General features: G+C 42.2%; 2 protein-coding genes across 3 annotated transcripts; both read left to right on the top strand.

Moving 5' to 3' along the window:
* Positions 1–2524: 2524 nt before the first annotated feature.
* On the top strand, positions 2525–4113 carry LOC119119442 (macrophage migration inhibitory factor-like). Of its 2 annotated transcripts, none has more exons than XM_037245801.1 (3): positions 2525–3514; positions 3617–3789; positions 3915–4113. In XM_037245801.1, the coding sequence occupies exons 1-3, from the start codon at positions 3272–3274 to the stop codon at positions 3943–3945; spliced, it is 447 nt and encodes a 148-aa protein (XP_037101696.1). In that variant the 5' UTR covers positions 2525–3271; the 3' UTR covers positions 3946–4113. The 2 variants fall into 2 exon arrangements, with proteins under 2 accessions (XP_037101696.1, XP_037101695.1); XM_037245800.1 differs by having other exon boundaries at positions 2564–3514; positions 3883–4113.
* Positions 4114–15416: 11303 nt separating this feature from the next.
* bhlhe23 (basic helix-loop-helix family, member e23) lies at positions 15417–17933 on the top strand. Its single transcript, XM_037245619.1, has 2 exons — positions 15417–16046; positions 16086–17933. The coding sequence occupies exon 2, from the start codon at positions 16649–16651 to the stop codon at positions 17333–17335; it is 687 nt and encodes a 228-aa protein (XP_037101514.1). The 5' UTR covers positions 15417–16046; positions 16086–16648; the 3' UTR covers positions 17336–17933.
* The last annotated feature ends 772 nt before the right edge of the window (positions 17934–18705 follow it).

Raw genomic sequence — 18705 nt, 5'->3', positions numbered from 1 at the left:
ACATATAAACATATATCCATATGTTTGTATTGTACTGAAATTTTCTTGTAAAGTACAGTATGTATATGATATATATGATACGTAGTGGCTGGAATGGATTAAGGGCATTTTCATTCATTCCAATGGATAAAGATGACTTGAGATGCATCCAGTGTGTTCTACCTCCAGCCTAAAGTGAGCTGCCATTGATTCCAGTCAGCCGCACCCCTAAAATAATTGGTCGAAACGTTGGATGGTGGAATGACGCCATCTTGTTGGTCGATGGGCAAAAGAAAGAGAAATGATTCAAAAGTGGTATATACACAAATACATGGACTCTGTTTTGCTTGTATCATATTTTTTTTAACCTTTGACTGTGTGAAAAACATCAATTTCTAAAGAATCCAAAATTATGGAATACCATCTCACTGGTCTTGTTTGCAATGGTCTTACTTTATACATGCTTTTGTTTTGCTTCGAGGCAGACATGAGTTCGCTCCATTAGTGTGAACTGCTGCCATGTTTCGTCATTGCAATCACAAAGAAAGCGGGCAGACTTGAAAGCGGCGCAAGGCGGCGGTTCACAGCCGACCTTGTAAACCGAGTGTTTCAAAGCAATTAACAAGCACAATCTGAGCTGAGGCAGACTGGTGAATAGCTTAGTAAACAAGTGTCTTTGAATGGTGATCACTTGATGAGGGTAATAGTTCAAGGTGTCTCGATCTTGAGCATTTTTTTAGCAATGAAAGGTTCTCATTGATCTGGTTATCATTATGAAAACAGAGTTGACACATTTTTATTCAACTGACATACTGACGTGGTGTTATAGGTCTAGGAAATACATTTTGGATCCATAATCTCAGTATTAGTCGCAAAAATAATTGGTAATACAATACAACTTTATTTATATGGTGCATTTCACAAAAGCTGGCAAAGCGCTTCATATATAACAATGGGACAACCACAAACATGATTTTTTTTGCCTTGATCTTGAATTGTTTTTTTCCCCCCTTAGCACATCAGGTTTTCATAATAATGTAAAATAATATATGTACTATATTTATTCATAATCTTTATGAATTAAAGATAAAATGTGTAAAAAAAAAAAAAATCCATCCTGTACAAGCTTTTCTAGGTCAAACTTAAAAACAAAAAACGAAACTATCGCAAAAACCTGATGCGCTAGAAAAAAATACTTTTTTTAATCTGTGTCAAAAATAAAATTAGGAATTTATAAAGTCATCGCTGATTAAAATTTGCTGTTGTAATTATTATTTGTGCATTTTTTTCCGATATTCATTATCTCAACAAAATTGTGATATATACATTTGTAGCTGTGGATATACACAAGATGGCAGTAAATCACTCTTTTCTATTTGACAAGGCTACGTCCTGACTGAATACACCTCTCCTTACTCCAACAGAGTTCCTTTGGCCCAAGATGCCACAACATGTTGCCAAAGCAATACTTTTACAGTAAACAACGTTTTGGCCTGTGCAAAAGTAAAGGTAATACTTGATGTCATTTATGTATGCTGAGTTGTGTTGTTTGCTTTTACCCAGTGGTGTCAAATGTATGGCCCACGGCCCATAACCTGCACATTAGGGGCTTCAATCCAGCCGGTGGGGATGATTTTGGCAAAAAAGTAAAAACGGGCAAGATGTTAACTGCATTTGTATTTTATTCAATTTATTTCTTTTAAGGTTTTTGTTGTTATTTTTGTCCAACGAATGTCGCAGACGTAATGGTTACGTGAAAATAATAATATTATATACTGTTAAAATGATGTATTTTAAGACACTGAAAATTTCAAAATGAATACTTTAAGAATTGACTTGTGAATATTTTCACCAAAACAAAAGCCATGCCGTGCAAGACAAATGATGATGTTTGGAAGGAAGGGAGACCTGTGCGCACTCTGCTCACTCCACAGCATTGGGAAGATCGTCCCTGCTTATAACAAGCAGTACTCCAAGATACTGTGTGGCCTTATCAATAAACACCGGGGCATATCTCCTGACAGGTACAGTATGCAAACCAACTATTATAATGAGTTGAGATGGTGACTAACACATTCTATTTCAGGATTCATATTCATTTTGTGGGAATGGATGACAGCAGTGTCACCACAAACTACTCTACTTTTGGCTGAGATGGAGGTTGAGGTTCAAATGAAAAATCATTCCAGTTCCAATGAAAAGTCGTAGTTAAAATTTGCCAAGAAGCCACAAACACCAGATAATAACTTGTTTGATTTTATAGCATTTGTTTAGTTAAAGATTTTCATGTTCAACCATTTTGCATATAAAGATTGATGCAATTTTTTTTTCAAGAGAGACTCATCAAAATGTCAACATGACACAAGCGGTTGCAGGAAACAGATGAAAATTTTACATCATCATTTGCAAGGATATGCTGAAGCCTTTGCATCTTCTTCCAAGAAATGAGAAACTGCTTTTTTATGTGCACAACTAACAGTGACGGTTGAACAAATAGTTTGAACAATTTCAATTATAATCTGAGAAATTTACCAAAACAAAAGAAAAAAACTGTCAAGCAAACGTTTGAGAAGGCCCGTAAGAGGACAGAATTACAAGAAAACACCAGATGAAGTGACAAAATTCGAGTAATTCACCATGATGGAACCAAACAATAACTTACGTTTAATATTATTTTGCTCGCAAAAAACCACAAACTTCAAATTTAACTATTGTCGGCATCAACCTGACTAAAATATATACAACAAGTAGGAATTGATAGAAGGAGCGCTTTCCATAGTCAATTTTGAAAAAAGGTTTCATGCAAGAGACTCTTGTAAGTATTCTCACTTTTACACACTGACAAGAAATAGTATTCAAATTTATTTTAAATGGCTGCCTATTCCTGTTTTAAAGTAAACATCTTTTTTATCTCATCTTGATGGTTGACCCGATGGTGTTGAATGTTTCCACGTTCTCTCTTCTAAATTCAACACACCATAAAGAGTGTTGTCAATAACCCTGCCAAATTTAAATGATTGAAGAAAAAAGTCTAACTGCAATCATTGTTAATGCTGCCTGATGGGACGAGAGGGTCAGGAGAGTTACGCTGTCCAGGGTACTGGTCATGCAGATGCATGACAGGCACCTTTGTATTCAGTTGTGAAAATATAGTGTTACAGAGTTTGACACCATTTCAAATTTGTGGCCTGTGGCTGAAAACTGTACTAGTCTTTGCATATTTTCAGCAATTATCTTCAAATATGTACATATGTATGTGATCCGCTTATAATCATGACTGAATTACATTTACATGACTTTGTTGACACATGACAAAAAACAAGAAGGAGAGGGCATCGCTCCGCCTTTGCGACTTTACCTCATCTCACTTACTGGACCTCAGTCAGTCCCATTTCGAAGGAACCAGAAGAGAATATACAAGGAAACCATGCCGATTTTTGTTGTTAACACCAACATTGCCAAAGACGACCTACCGGCAGATCTGCTGTCAGAGGCTACAAAGGAGCTTGCCATAGCCATAGGCAAACCCACAGAGGTATGACAAGACCTATGAAACATAATGATGACGTGATGATGAACATGATATTAATGATATCACCCATTCAGCATAATTGTTTTCTCTTTTTTCATGCATCAGTTCATCGCAGTCCATTTCCACGCGGATCAAATTATAATGATTGGTGGAAACGAAGACCCATGTGCACTCTGTTCCTTTTACACCATTGAAAAGATCGGCTGTGCTGAAACCAAGCAGTTCTCGAAACTGCTGTGTGGACTGCTCAACAAACAGCTAGGCATATCTCCTGACAGGTACGCATGCATTTTTATGCAGTTTACACGGAACTACAACACTGTAGCCTCAGCCCATTCTCATCAATGCATTTGTCCATTTGTGTATTCTAGGATTTATATTAATTTTGTGGACGTGGGTGCAGGCAATTTGGCCTGGAACAACACTACTTTTGACTGAGAGCGTATTGAGCTAGCGATTCAGAGAAAATCATTGGAGCTGCATTGAAGAGTCATGGCAAAAATTGACCAAGAAGCAAGAACACAAGATAGTATAAGTTTATCTGATGTAGCTTTGCGCTGGTCTTTCTCTCCTACAATAAAGAACACCCTATAATAAGCAAACTCATATGTTCTCATTGTCTATCTCAACTGAATGGTATTATAGTGTCACATCTTACAAGTTAAAGTACACTTAGAAATTCCTGGCAGCAAAAAAATGTAAAAGAAATTGCAAATTTGTTTTAAAATGTAATGACGTGTAAGAAATATTTTTCCCTTTATTTCTTGGTGGGGGTCACTTGAGGAAACAACCACAGTTTGTCCAAAGGAAATCATTGTACAGACATCACTTATAATGGCAAAATAACACAGATCAACCAGCATATCTCTACCCAGGCCCTCTTCAACCCCTGAAAACCTCATAAAATGATTTGCCGTTCCATGGCGGACTTAAAAGAGTCTCCTCTTGTGCTGCCGGCTGGCCGACGCAGTCCACAGTGAGCAGATTCAGAGCTTCCTCGCTGTGCGGCTGACTTTGGCTGCTGATTGACGGCGGGTTCACAGGTTAAAGTGAGCAAGAGTCAAACTGTTCATAGTATGAATTTGGTGGCAAATAATCACCATGACAACAGAATGTGACAAACCAAGCCAGCAAACAATAAGCATTACAATGCTTGCCGACCTGACGCAGCAAGCGGTTGGCCAGTTTATCATAAATACAGCTGTATGTTCAGATACAGAGTTCCTTTGACGACGATAAACCTTATCAATTTACATTCACCATGCCTGAAGCAATTCAAACAGTAAGCAAACAAGACAGGATAATGTTCCAACAAGTTCTTCATAAAATAAGCAACCATCATGTGAAAGTCAACACAGGGTTTGTACTGGCACACAACAAAAACAATCAAACCTCTAAGGCACACGGGAAATTCTCCTGACAGATAAAATTATCTAATGGCGTCACATACGAGGTTGCGGTTTAAGGCTTTGTAAACTTGGCAACCGTCCCATTAACAAGTAAAGTACTTTGGGTGGATTCATGTTTAAACGTTGCAAAAGAAAACGAAATGCCACCGCGTCGGGCTACCCATAGAGCTGCTAAACTGTTTTGATCGGTAAACCAAAGATTTTTCTATTATTATTTATATGCAATATTGTTGTACTCATGTTTCAGTGTGTTAAAAAAGTGTGTTTATAGCATTTGGAAGGAATAAAGAGATGCAAAAAATGTTTTGCGGTCTTTATATACTGCGATAAACAGGGCTCATTTTAGTTTAACATACCCCAAACAAGAGTCCAAACAGAATAAAATAGAAATTGGGGTGACCAAATTCACCTTTTCACTGAAAATCAATAACATTTTTATTATAGCAAAATAATGAACTGTCTCGTGGTAAATTACCTCATCTAAATCGCTTCTTCAGTCTTTTTTTTATTTTTATTTAGATCTTTATGGCGCTACTCCGTCACCAGGATACCATCTGGCTCGTCTGGCACGTACGCGTTCTCCACCGTGGAGGGGTTCGGTACTCCTCCACACTCTGACACAAGAAGCCACACAGCATGCATCACACATTTCATCACCACATTCAACCATGCTGGAGCACAGTAGCACTTCCCCTGCTTAGTTTGCTTGCATTTTACAGCTTATCTTTCATTTCACCAAGTGACAAGACGGTGCACAGTGATTAGGCTTGTTTGCTCCTCATGCCTGGAAAGTTGGTCCGAGTAGGGGTGGAAACGTCATTGTGTGTGTGCATGTGTGTTAAATAAGAGCTCAGGGCTTTCCATATGCCTTTTTTTTGTGGAAAGAAAATCTTCAAAAAGAGGTATCAAGTGTACCACCAAACTACACATGAAAACAGTTTGTGTATTTATTTAAACAGCTACCTTACTACTTGCATACAATGGGAAACATCATAGATTCATAGGCTAACAATTAGCGCGACAGTTTTGCTACACTTTATTCAATGGAGATTCAAATGCAAATATGTGTAGCAACACTCAAGGTATATTATCTATCCTCTGTGAAGAATGACTAATATTCAGGGTTGGGGAGGTGGTTAGTTTTAAAATCTATTCAGCTGTGGTTACTTAGTAAAGTAATCCAAGTACTACAATTTTAAAGAAGTTTAACTTGAATACTTTTAATTCATTTTCAAATTAACGTGGAAGGGTGGGGGTCCATGACAGGCCAATGACGTTAGGAGCAGTTTTTGGACTCAGCAGCAGACAAGACACGCAAAGTCAATGACTTTATATACAAAAACACAAGTCATAATAGTGAGATTGGTGTGCCGTGCTGAAAAACCAAGACGTCATCCTTCAATCGACTTGACTATAAAGTCGACTACAAAAATCTTTGCTCATGTTCATACCTTATTTAAACTCATGTTGCTCCTTGACTTTTCTGTTACATCAACTCATCAGCTAGGCCATCTCAATTAGGCTAATTAACCCTCAGAAAGCATTCAGTGAGGCTTCTGTGGCACCTTAACAAAGCGGATGAAACCCTGAAGGTAAAAAGAGCACAGAGCACGTGTGTGTGACTGATCCCTTCCCAGATACATACAAAGGAAAAGCTGTTTCATCTCATTAACATAAACAAATTAGAGCAATCCTTACTCCCTTGTTAGGCCAAATTTGTCTCATTAGTGCCACTGCTGAGCAATCCTCTTGATTCGGCCGCACTGTCTCCCTTTGAAGAGTATAAAATCAGGAGTGAAGCTCATTCAGAAATCCGAAGATAAATAATTAGTGTTGGTTTGTGGAATTTTCTTTGTTTGGCAGCAAACGTGGAACAGTTTCTACCTGCGAGCACAACAGCAAAATAAATAAATAAATAAATACTAAATTAAGCAAACAAGGAGTAATAGCAGTATTGCTTTCTGCTAATGAAAATACAAAGTAAACCCAGGGTCACTCTGGCATTCTGAGTTTTCATTTCATAAACAAACTTTCAGAGTGACAGCTAACATTTGATGTGCAGTGCCAAGCAACGTTATTTACTGCGTGAGGTTCATGCGAGGCCCTGGTATTGCACAGTCCCTGGGGGGTGCATGCTAGGTAGGACGGCGACGTGTGGGTGGCGTGTCACGCGAGGATGAGGAGGTGGCAGAGAAACTATGATGTGCGTGAATGTTGATGTGCGTGCTGGTGGGAGAAAGGCAGGGAAAGAAAGCAGGAAACAGTGTGATATTGTCAATTAAATAACCCTCCCACGCAGCATCTGGTACGCTTTCTCGCACCGTCTGCCTGTTTTCCAAATATTACAAGCTTATTTTCATTCGTCTGTTTCTGAGTTTTTATCTTTTGTCTTTGGTAAGCATTCATCCGTCTTGTTTCTCTGCCTGAAATGCCAATTGATGCCAGTTTAAGCTAGTTTCCCATCCTCTGCCCTATTTGATCTTAACATCCCCTTTCTGATGTTTATAGGTTGGCTTGAATTGTGGTTGTAAATAAGAGGAAGACAAACAAACGTCCAGAGGACGCAAAAGCCCGCTTCATGCATTATCCCGAAACACTTGACCAGCTTAGCTTTTATAAGTACGTCTTATAACTTTCTGCCTCAAGTGTGTTAAGTGTGGCTTTGTCGAAACTGGTCAATTTTGAATAAATCCGTTCAAAAATCGAAAACCGAAAATATTGGTTCGACCATGTGTGGGCAAAGCTCTCGAACCATTTGATTCTGTGAAGTGTGACGTGAATGAAATGGAGCCAATCCAACAAGCGTCCTGACTGACAAACTAGGACAGATCAGAAAATAGAATACGTCCTACGCAATGTCGTATTTTGTGTAAACAATGAGTGGAAATTGCTTAAATTGCTTGCACTTGACAAAGTCAAACTTTCATAGCAAACCCTTACAAATCAATTGGTTATGGCTGGAAACAATGAATTTGGAGGCAATCTATCAGAACCAATGAAAGTTCAAAGAGTCTCTGGAGACTCATTTGTGTTGGGTTCGCTGACTTTCTTCACCCCGCAAAGAGCAAGGATCTCGCAATAATTTCATAGCATCCGATCTACCAAGTGCTCATACCTATTCTATCGTCATCCTAACCTTGCTGCTCAAATCAATACGCTGTGATGTAGGTTGATTCATTTCTGTGACAGCTTTGGGAGTGCCAATATTTCTGAAAAACCTTTCAGAGTCATATAAAATACCCACAGCATGACCTCTTGACTGTGCTCGCTTAGCTTAACTTGGTTCAGTCTGCATGCTGCCCTCATCCTCACATCCTTACTTCTTGTTTCATGCCTCTTTCAACGTGGGAAAGAAAAGACTCGTACTGAGTCAATTTACGAGGGTGAGGACAGCCTTTATATTAATAGTCAAAATCCAATTATAAGTTTGTGGGAACGGAATTGACTGGGAAAATGCATTTACATTTTAACTTTGGGTTTGATGTGAGAGAGCCCAAGATGAGAAAGAAGGAGGGGGATCTATGAAATGGGGAAAAAGGAGGAATTATAAATGTGTGATTTGCTGTGACTTGATCCAAGTGGATCTTCCGATGTGAGAAATAATGGCTGGTAGAGAGCGGAAGACATTAGGCTGATTGTGTTTTTGTCTCCAATGTTGAGCTGGGCGACGTCTTCTCATGTTTTTGGGAATCTAGGTCATTGTGGTGAATTAACAATATGCTGCTCTACACGGCTAAAGTGAAAACCCTGAGGATTCATGTACACACACACGCACGCACGCACGCACGCACGCACGCACGCACACACATCTTAAACAATACAGTCCAATTTTAGAATCGTATCTCCAAAAGATTCCTGAGAGGATTTTTGATTTTGACAAAAAACGAGCATTTGTTTTATTTTATTCATCATCACACCTCATTTCAGTGCATGGGAATGCTGAGTTTGACACCAGTGTGTGTGTGTGTGGGAATGGATGAGTTCTGATGGAGTCGACCTTTTGTTGTTGAAACACTCTTGGTTAATGATACGTCTCAGCCATCTTGCGCTGTTCTCCCTCCCCTCCCGTTCTGCGAGCGATAACGAAGGAGCAGACAGCCCCGAACTTCACACAAAGACGGGAGGAATCAGCACAATGCGCAAACTTTTGACTTTTTCCTCTGCGTCCTTGGTGACACACTTCAGATGATTGTTGAAACTTGTTCATAAGAGCCCACTGATCGAGTAAGGGACAGCTGTACCAGTGCAAGTCAAACACTGCAGGGATTTTTTTGGGTTGCACGTCCAAAACGAACGCAGAAGAAACAAAGAGAAGTGAATTTGTACTTCTCCCCAAGGGTGACTGAGAAGACTGTGTTGCTCATAAGTGTTGCATTTTCCATCATGGTATTTGTATATGTGGGTGTGCGTGAGTTGGGCCTCGCTAGCTTTCGCATGTATGTTGGAACTCGGCGGGACTGAGACTCGACGCCCGCTCAGAGCATCACGCTCTGATGGATGTTAATGTGGACTGACGCAGAGGTGTCCCCCGAGGGATGGAAGATGGCCAGCCAGGGAGCAAGAAGAAGCTAGAAGCTTGCGGACGGGGAGGGGAATTCATCGCTCTAATCCTCTCCGAGCTTCGCCGAGCTTGAGCAGGGGAAGAAGCAGCGAACCGCCCAATGAATAAATAAAAGCCCTGCCCCTCAGGCCCTAAGCTCTGCACAGGAGCACTTAAAACCTTTTCAACAAGAGAGCCACTTCATTAAATATGGACTTCTTCTGCAAAAAAAAAAAGAAAAAAAAGAAACTTGCAAGGGAAAGTCCAGCGGACACATTGTGAAATATAGGGTGAGGTGTGGGTTGTTGAGGCAGAAGCACACTGGAGTAGATACACAAAAAGACACAATATAGCAGCGCTGAAGGGAAACGGGAAGAAGCAAGATAACGGAGGCAGTGAGGTGAAAACTGGGGATGATTACTCAGCTCTCACAATGTGTACGCAGAGACCTCACAACTGTGTTGTAATAACCAGAGGTGGCTAGTAATTTGCTGCATTTACTCCATTACATCACTCAAGTGACTTTTGACATGGTCACAATGGCCGGGTATTAAACTCGCAACGTTTTGGGTTGGGAGATGACCTCTCTCTCTCTCTCTCTCTCTCTCTCTCTCTCTCGCAGATCATTCTGACAGTTTTAACAAATATAACAAATACTTCCATTGCTGCTTCAGTCTATGATCCACAATAATACAATTAAATAATACAACGATGTCTCTCCAGCACTGGTTTAGAAACTTTACCTCCTTGGTGGTTCTTTTTGGTGCATCACCACTGCAAAGCTATAATACGGCTTTAGGGTAAACACATGTCACCAGCGGCAAGGCTTGGGGCAAGTTGAACTTTATTCGCAGTAATTTTGTTGCTCTCTAAAAGTCGTGTGGTTCCGCTTTGAATTATTGGTAGCCTGCTTGGCAGTTGAACGAGTTGAACACACTGTTGTCAGCATCCCAGAGAGGGAGGGGATGAGGCTATTACTTGCAGGCAGAATGTTCCAGTGCTACATAATGTCCTTGCAAAGTCTCAGCAGAAAGGAAATGGTCTGTACTGTACTGTTCTTCATGTTTCTTTGTGGCTTATAGTCTGCTTCACTGGCGTGTGCATTGTCAACGAATAGCAGGATGGACAATATCAGCACATGTAAACCACACATTCACGTATTACCATTAATTTGGTAACGCCGGTTGATCGTGAATATTTTGGTGTGAACTGTCGGTCACGATGCACAGCACATGAAACAATCAGTGACATCCTATTATGGCTGCTGCACATTTAAGGGGCGGGGGGAAAGGCACTCACTTCAAAGTGGGTCACAGTAAAAATATCTTCAACAATTATTCATAGGACCCCGCCCGTCTTTCTCGAGCAAAAAAAAACCCTCTTTTGCATTGCAGCATTGAGAGACGACAGAAAGCGAGCGATAAGAAGACGCAGGAGACATGAGGGAGGGAGATTTAGGGTAAAACGAGGGAAGAGAAAGAATAGTACAGTGTGTTATTTGTTGACTTGTTAGAGCTTGGCTCGTGATGAAACGTGGGTGCGATGTTCAAAAGTACAATGTGCAACGGTTGCCAGGAAAACACTTTTGCATAGGCGGCGTCAGCCTCCCACCAAACACTAACACTGTGTGTGCTATTGCAGATGGCTGCCAAGTGGCGTACTTAAACGCTTACCAACACAGTTCTGCTGGGAAAAACACATTTAGTGAAATATTTCTGAAGGAAGTGGAATGAATATTTGCACACTTTAGGTTGCTCCCTCCAAGGTCAGATACTGAGTTTGCTTTAGTGTTTGGTGAGCGCCACTATGATTAGAGCAGTACGCCATCAATCAGAGGCTTTGATTGGCCAAGTGGGAGACAGGATTCCAGTGAAGCACAAGGGAGTCATGGCTGCCAGGTCCATATGTAGGACTGCACTGCAAATCCAAACCTTAATCAGAGTCGGCAGCGAGGGATCAAAGCGGCCTACTCCATCTTTATTCGGAGTGGCACTTTGATGTGTGTGTGGGGGGGAGGAAACGAATGCAAAGTTAAGCACACAAGACGATGGCAAGCCTCCGTTTGTATCAGCGTAAGAGTAGGCAAACTGCGGTTTCATTGCCACATGTGGCTCTTTCATTCTTCTGCTTCCGGCCTTGGTGAAAAATGATGAATATTTACCAAACCATGGATAAGTCCAAGACAAACGTGTCAGCATGTCGGTAAAGGTAGAGCGGTACTTAAATAATGCTTCAATTAAAATGTGTTGCACATAAAATTTAAATACAAATCATACTAGGTATAAAAACAAACTGTTCTTGCAGATTAACTGCAAAAAATGGTACTTTACGTAAATGTTACACACCACTGAACTGTGCCTAAAAAGGGAAAATGTGCACTCTATTGGATTTAAAAAAAAAAAAAAAAAAAGGGCATCATTTCTCCTGTGGGCGTTGAGAGTGAGAGGTGGAAGGGCGCGATTGAGAGGAAAGGCCCCTTCCGTTTGAACCCGAGTGGAGCTCTGTTACTGGACCTCTGTGGTCATCACGCATTGCTCATAATGCACAAGCTATCGGAGCTGTGGCTGTGAGGTGCTTGGTGCCTGTCATGGCTGAAATCCCCGAACCCGCTGGTGGTCAGGCATGTCGTCAAGCTGAAGATTTCAGTCCTATTTGGTGAGACTTTTGAAACAGCTGATGGGTACCGGCTGGCCAAGCGAAAAGCATCTTTGGCGGTCCCTGAGGAAAAAACTCTGGCCTGGAAGGAGTTTGGCAAGGCCATGGAAAACAACCTCTGGAGGTCTTCGAGGAAATTCTGATCAACCATCCAGCAGCACAGGAGGAGAAAGCAGTGCACCATTAACACTGTCTATAGTGGAGAATGCGTACTGCTGACCTCCACCAAGACATTGTGAGTCAGTGAAGCGAATACTTTGAAGATCTCAGGTCCGCCGACACGCCTTGAGGAAGCAGAGCCTGGAGACACTGAGATGGGATTTCCTATCTCTGGGATTAAAATCACCACGATGATTGAAAAGCTCCTCGGTAGCAAAGCCGCAGGGGTAGATGAGATCTGGCCAGACTTCCCAAAGGCTCTGGATGTTGTGGTGCTGTCCTGGTTGACAACATCCTGTGGACATTCGGGGACAGCGCTTCTGGATTGACAGACTAAGGTGGTGGTCCCGCTTCTTGGATGTGGAGAGGAATCATACTTCATCATTTTCATCTTTTGATTGGAAACCCAAATGTCTTCAGTATACAACAAAGAAATTGATGCAGGATGCAGCACAGAGACCTTTGCAACTGTGAGCACACAATGTTCCTGTCAAACATGACGCCAAATTCGGAGCAAAATGGAAAGGGCTCTTCTGCCACTTGGTGGACTTCGGGTAGCACTGCAATAGACAGTCGACAGTGATAGGCTCAAATGTTGGCCAGCAGCACTCGTGTAGCAGCTGAGGTTGCAGTTGCCATGGTAACTGAGTCGTTTTAGTTGGTGCGTTGACACTTTTGCGATGCTTGTGCTTTGTCCGGCAGCAATCGAACGCAAGTGCTTTGCTGTGAAAGTAATCTATAAATAAAGATGTATTGTATTGTATTGTATTGCATTATATACAATAGAATGCAATACAATCGAATTCAATACAATGGTTGTATTGTATTGTATTGTATTGTATTGTATTGTATTGTATTGTATGGCTCGGTGGCGCACTGGGTAGCACGTCCGCCTCACAGTTAGGAGGGTGCGGGTTCGATTCCACCTCCGGCCTTCCCTGTGTGGAGTTTGCATGTTCTCCCCGGGCCCGCGTGGGTTTTCTCCGGGCACTCCGGTTTCCTCCCACATCCCAAAAACATGCTTGGTAGGCCGATTGAGCACTCCGAATTGTCCCTAGGTGTGAGTGCGAGTGCGTATGGTTGTTTGTTTCTGCGATTGGCTGGCAACCGGTTCAGGGCGTCCCCCGCCTACTGCCCGATGACGGCTGAGATAGGCTCCGGCATGCCCGCGACCCCCGTGGGGACTAAGCGGTACAGAAAATGGATGGATGGATGGATAGTTAACTTGCCAGATCTAAAATGGATCCCTAGTGCACAAGTTTACATATAAAAGGTCCACTAGTAACTTTGTTGCCCATTGTGTCATGATTGATTGGAGGTGTTCATACACTTGTGTCAAAGTTGAGTTGTTTGAAGGCAAATTATGCTTTTTTTCCCATATTTTACAGTTTTTATTGATTGTTTTGACGCAGCCACCAAATCAAAACCCACATTTTCAAAACAGGTAACGCAGCGGGCACATGCCGCAATGGTCAAAATGACACTTTTTGTTTACAAACGGCTCTAACTGTGCCAAAACATTTAAAAGATGGAACAAAAGCAAATTTTGCCTTCAAACAATTCAACTTGTATTATGAATTTACAGTCAGGCAGTTCAAAACAGTTTACCAGCTGGATTAAGCAGGACTTGTTTGTTTATGCAACGTTTAAACATGAATCCACCCAAAGTACTTTTTTTTTTTTTTTACCTGTTAACGAGACAGTTGGCAAGTTGACAAAGCCTTGAAGCAAAACAGCGTGCGTCATCACGCCGTTAATTTTGCTTGGGATAATTATATCTGTCAGGAGAATTACCCGGATGCCTTCAAGGGTTGACCGTTTTTGTTGTGTGCCAGTATAAACACTGTAATGACTTTCATGTCATGATTGCTTCTTTCGTGAAAATTTAACCCTAGTTTTAAACCCTAGTTTGAAACCCTAACTCTAGTTTAAAACCCTAGCTTGAAACCCTAACCCATAGGTGTCAAACTTAAGGCCCGGGGGCCAGATACGGCCCGCCACATCATTTTATGTGGCCCGCGAAGACAAATTATGCATCAAATTTCTGTCATTACTAGAATTGCAAATTGTCTTCACATTTAATATCTTTTTTTTTATATATTTGACCAGTTTTTACTCATCTGATTTGAAAATGAGTTTGTTTTGTAGCTTTTACTGTATATAATATGAGGTGCTCATACATTTATTTGGGTTATAATGGCCCTCCGAAAGAAGCTATGACTACAATGCGGCCCGCGAAAAAAATGAGTTTGACACCCCTGCCCTAACCCGTTTGAAACCCTAGTTTGAAACCCTAACCCTAGTTTGAAACCCTAATTTGAAACCCTAACTCTAGTTTAAAACTCTAGTTGGAAACCCTAACGGTTAGGGTTTCCAACTAGGGTTTTAAACTAGAGTGAGTTAAACACACACACACCCCTCCCTCCCTTGTCTTGGTGGGAGTCACAATTTGTCCGACTGTCACGTCTCGTCACCGGTTGTTTTATTATGTGTAGGTTGTCATGGTTTCTGTCTGTCTGTGTACTCGCCCCTCCCTTCCTGTGTCAACTCACAAACCATGTACTAATCACAGTCCTCACCTGCCTCTCGTTACCTGTCTCGTATTTAAGTCCTGTCTGCGTGTCACTCCCTTTCAGATCATTGTTGTGTGTTGTTGTCGTTATGTCTTGATGTCTCCATGTCGTGTTGTTGTCTTGTCTCACGTTCCGGTCAGTCAGTCTAGTTATCGTTTTGTTAAGTCATGTCTGTTTGCCGAGTCTGTCTTTTGAGTTCCTCCAATGAACCCTGGTCCAAGCTGCATTTGGTCGCCCTGCCCCATCCGATCCATGACACCGACTTGTCTGACCCTTAATGTGATAATACTTATTTTGTCTTTTGTATATTTTTCAGTGTCAGACGGACAGAGTAGACTGATTTTTTAATATCACCACGAGATGGCACTGGATCCTCATACTTGTCTCACGCAGCCATTTAAAACAAGTTCCATTCTTTTTATATACCACATTGCTGATGTAACGTTTCAGGGTCTGTGGAAGTAAGGTGTCATCTGTTGCATAGAAGGTAAGAAGACAACATTTGCAGTACCATACACTGACTCAGCTGGTCCAAATGCAGATAAATATGTCAATGTTTCTCAAATATATGTGTGGAATGGTATTGATTTATTTATAATTTAACAAATTTAATTTATTTTTCCATCGGTACCCATGTCTTCTTAATGTTCTGTGTTCTGCTTCACCACATTTTGAGGCAGAGGGTGCTCTAAAAGGCAAAAAGAAATCCAGTTATTATGGTCCATGTTTCATTAACAACCTAAATTTTTGTATTATTCTAAAAAATCCAGTTATTATGGTCCATGTTTCATTAACAACCTAAATTTTTGTATTCTAAAAAATCCAGTCATTATGGTCCATTTTTCACTAAGAATCTCAATTTCTGTATTTTTCTAAAAGAAAATCCTGTCATTATGGTCCATTTTTCACTAACAACTTTAATTTTTGTACTTTTCTAATCAGAAAACAGAAAAGAGTTTTGATTTTCTATGTTAAGTCATTTAGTAGAAATAATCAAAGAAATGCCTTAAAAAAACGACCACTTTTAATGAGGAATGTGATCACGTCCGTTTTCTTTCATACAAGTCACCAAGATGCACAATGTGTCCCGAGAGGCTTTTTGGAAGTTCAATTGTTCAGAAGTGGTATTCTTCTAAAATCTGTAAACGGGTACTTTGATTTTACATCGTCGTCATGATTGTTTTTAGGCTTAAGTCAAGGTCCCAATCAATCAAGATGTAACCTCTCTAAGTAGTCAGAAAAAAGTACAGACGAACAATGTACTACTTCGTTCCATCCCATCGCTGCACTTGCCAAGTCTCATAAAGTGAAGAGTAAAGTGGGCTATGTGTCGCTATACCTTAAAACAATCACACAGCAAATAAAGAATGGAGAAGAGCAGCTCGAGTTAATTAAACGCTCGCCCTGATTGGTCGAGCGAGTCATCCCGGCGGATCTGGCGCGCCTACTAACGCGTGCGCGGGGCAGGACGCAAGCCGCACTTTGCCCAAGGCGAGGGAGGGCGCAAGCGAGAGGCGGAAGCACAGCGCGCCATCATCCGCTGAGCACACTTTGACAAGTTTGATCCCAAGTTGTTGTTGGTTGTGGTGGTGGTGGTGGAGGTGGTGGTAGTGGTGTTGGTGAGCTGTGCGCGCAGCAGCGAGAAGCGGCGCGCACATGTAGACGCTTCACACTCCACAAAGTCTCCTTGTTCAAGAGTCATCACCGAGGCGAGGAGAGGGGGAAAGCGAGGCGGAGTGTTGATTCCATCTTCAAAAAGAAACGGGAAGTAAACGGCTTCTTTCCTCCTTTGGGAGCGAAGATGAACGCCAGCGATGAGAATCTGCTCAAATCCATCAGCAACGACGCGCTCCTCGACCTGACGCAACGCTACGGCCAGTCAGCCTTCGGCTTTGGCGCTGGCCATGGTGCTGGAACCCCCGGCCGCTTCCCACTCACGCCGGCCGCCGACTTCCTCAGCGGGCAGACGGCTAAGTCTAACGAGAGCGGCGGGGAGCACACCAGTGACGACGAGGACGCCTTCGACTCGCTGGAATCCCGTAAAAGAGGCGCGCCCTTCGGGGACGACAAGCCCGGGGGTCCCCTGGCCAAGAAGTCCAAGGAGCAGCGCTCCCTGCGGCTCAGTATCAACGCCCGTGAGAGGAGGAGGATGCACGACCTGAACGACGCGTTGGACGGCCTAAGAGCCGTCATCCCCTACGCCCACAGCCCGTCGGTGAGAAAACTCTCCAAAATAGCCACTCTCCTCCTGGCCAAGAACTACATCCTCATGCAGGCTCAGGCTTTGGAGGAGATGCGGCGGCTGGTGGCCTACCTCAACCAGGGACAAAGCCTCACGTCGCCCATCCCCGCCGCCCTGGCGCCCTTCGGCCAGGCCGCCGCCGTGTATCCCTTCTCGGGCTCGGCTCTGGCCAGCTGCGCCGAGAAGTGTTCCAACTTCTCGGGAACCCCGTCAACTCTGTTTAAACATTGTAATGACAAGCCTTGATTCGCACCCCCTCTCTTCCCCGAACTTTCTAACTGCGTATTGCATCCGCGTTGCTCTTTCTGTCCCTCTACTTATTTTTTAAATCACGCTGTGAGGAAAATTGTGCATAATTCTAATCAAGTGATGCTGCGATGTTTCGTCTTAATTTAACGGATGCTGCATTGGTAATAAACTATTTAGGCCTTGTCACTTTCTTGCTCGCGGGCCAATTTTCAAACAAAAGTCAAATATCAATTTGATCTATTTTCTCTTTTAATAGTAATCTATGCAAACCTCAGCAACAATCCAGTCAGTAAAATGTCATTTAATTTTCACGTCAAGTATTACTGAAAAGTAGGACGGGATTTCCCTTAATGATGTTTAGATGCCTCATCCCTTTTCCCACAATATTGACTTTTTTTTTTTTTTTCCAAGGTCTTGCGCGTGTCACATGATTGTATTGATTGTACAAGTTTGGGGGGAAAAGCCGGACTGCGATATGGCTTCCATTTATGGCCTGCAAAGAAAATGTTTTGGGGAGGGATGGTTGTGTCGCAAAAATGAATTTCATAAATTGTTTACATGTGTTTATAATTAAAATCATATCTATATGCTCGGACTCGCTTTGGTTAATTTTTACCTAACTTCCAGCTTTGTATTTTATTTGACCTAAGCTCACTTATAAATACACACTTCAAATGTTTGCATAAACCAGTCAAGTATTACTCATTTTGAAATATTACCAACTCTAATCCAGCGGTTTAAATAATTACCGAGTGTCACTGTTTAAGCGACTCTCCGTGGGCAACTTTGCTTTCTTGCACGAGAAGCCCCCTAACATGAAGAGATTGGTCCAAACGAGCTCGGCGGGGCTGGTGGGGCGACTTTGGCTCGCCGAGGGTCGTTGACACTGAGGGGGGAGAACACAAGAAGAGCCGCCCGGGGCCACCCAGGACCTGTCTCTGGGTATTTGTCTGATTGCAGGCAGCTCCCTGCGTGGCGGCCTCTTACACCCCGGACCGCATATTAACACGATTTCAGCTCCTGTCTGCCCGCCTGCCCCAGTTCATGACAATATTGCGAGTCCACGGCTTTCGTTCTTGCATGCGGGGGGGAATTTCGGAAAACACCTGCAATAACGACGCATTCAAGTACTTTTTTCCTGGGTGATTTCTTCGGTTTCACTATCTCATCGCAATTTTTTTGCGACCTGCATAGGACATTGGATTTTGCACGCAGGTCGCTTTAATTTGCACAAACAGAACGAATTTGTGGCCATTTAAAATGGATTGCATTCTTTTTATATGGTTGATCATTGTGTTAGAGCTCAGCGAAGGATAAATGAAAGACTGTTTAACGTGCAAGAATCATTTTATTAGTTTTGATATTAC

Source organism: Syngnathus acus, chromosome 2 (genome assembly GCF_901709675.1).
Source record: "Syngnathus acus chromosome 2, fSynAcu1.2, whole genome shotgun sequence".
Classification (NCBI taxonomy): Eukaryota; Metazoa; Chordata; class Actinopteri; order Syngnathiformes; family Syngnathidae; genus Syngnathus; species Syngnathus acus.
This window is presented reverse-complemented; position numbering and strand designations above follow the sequence as displayed.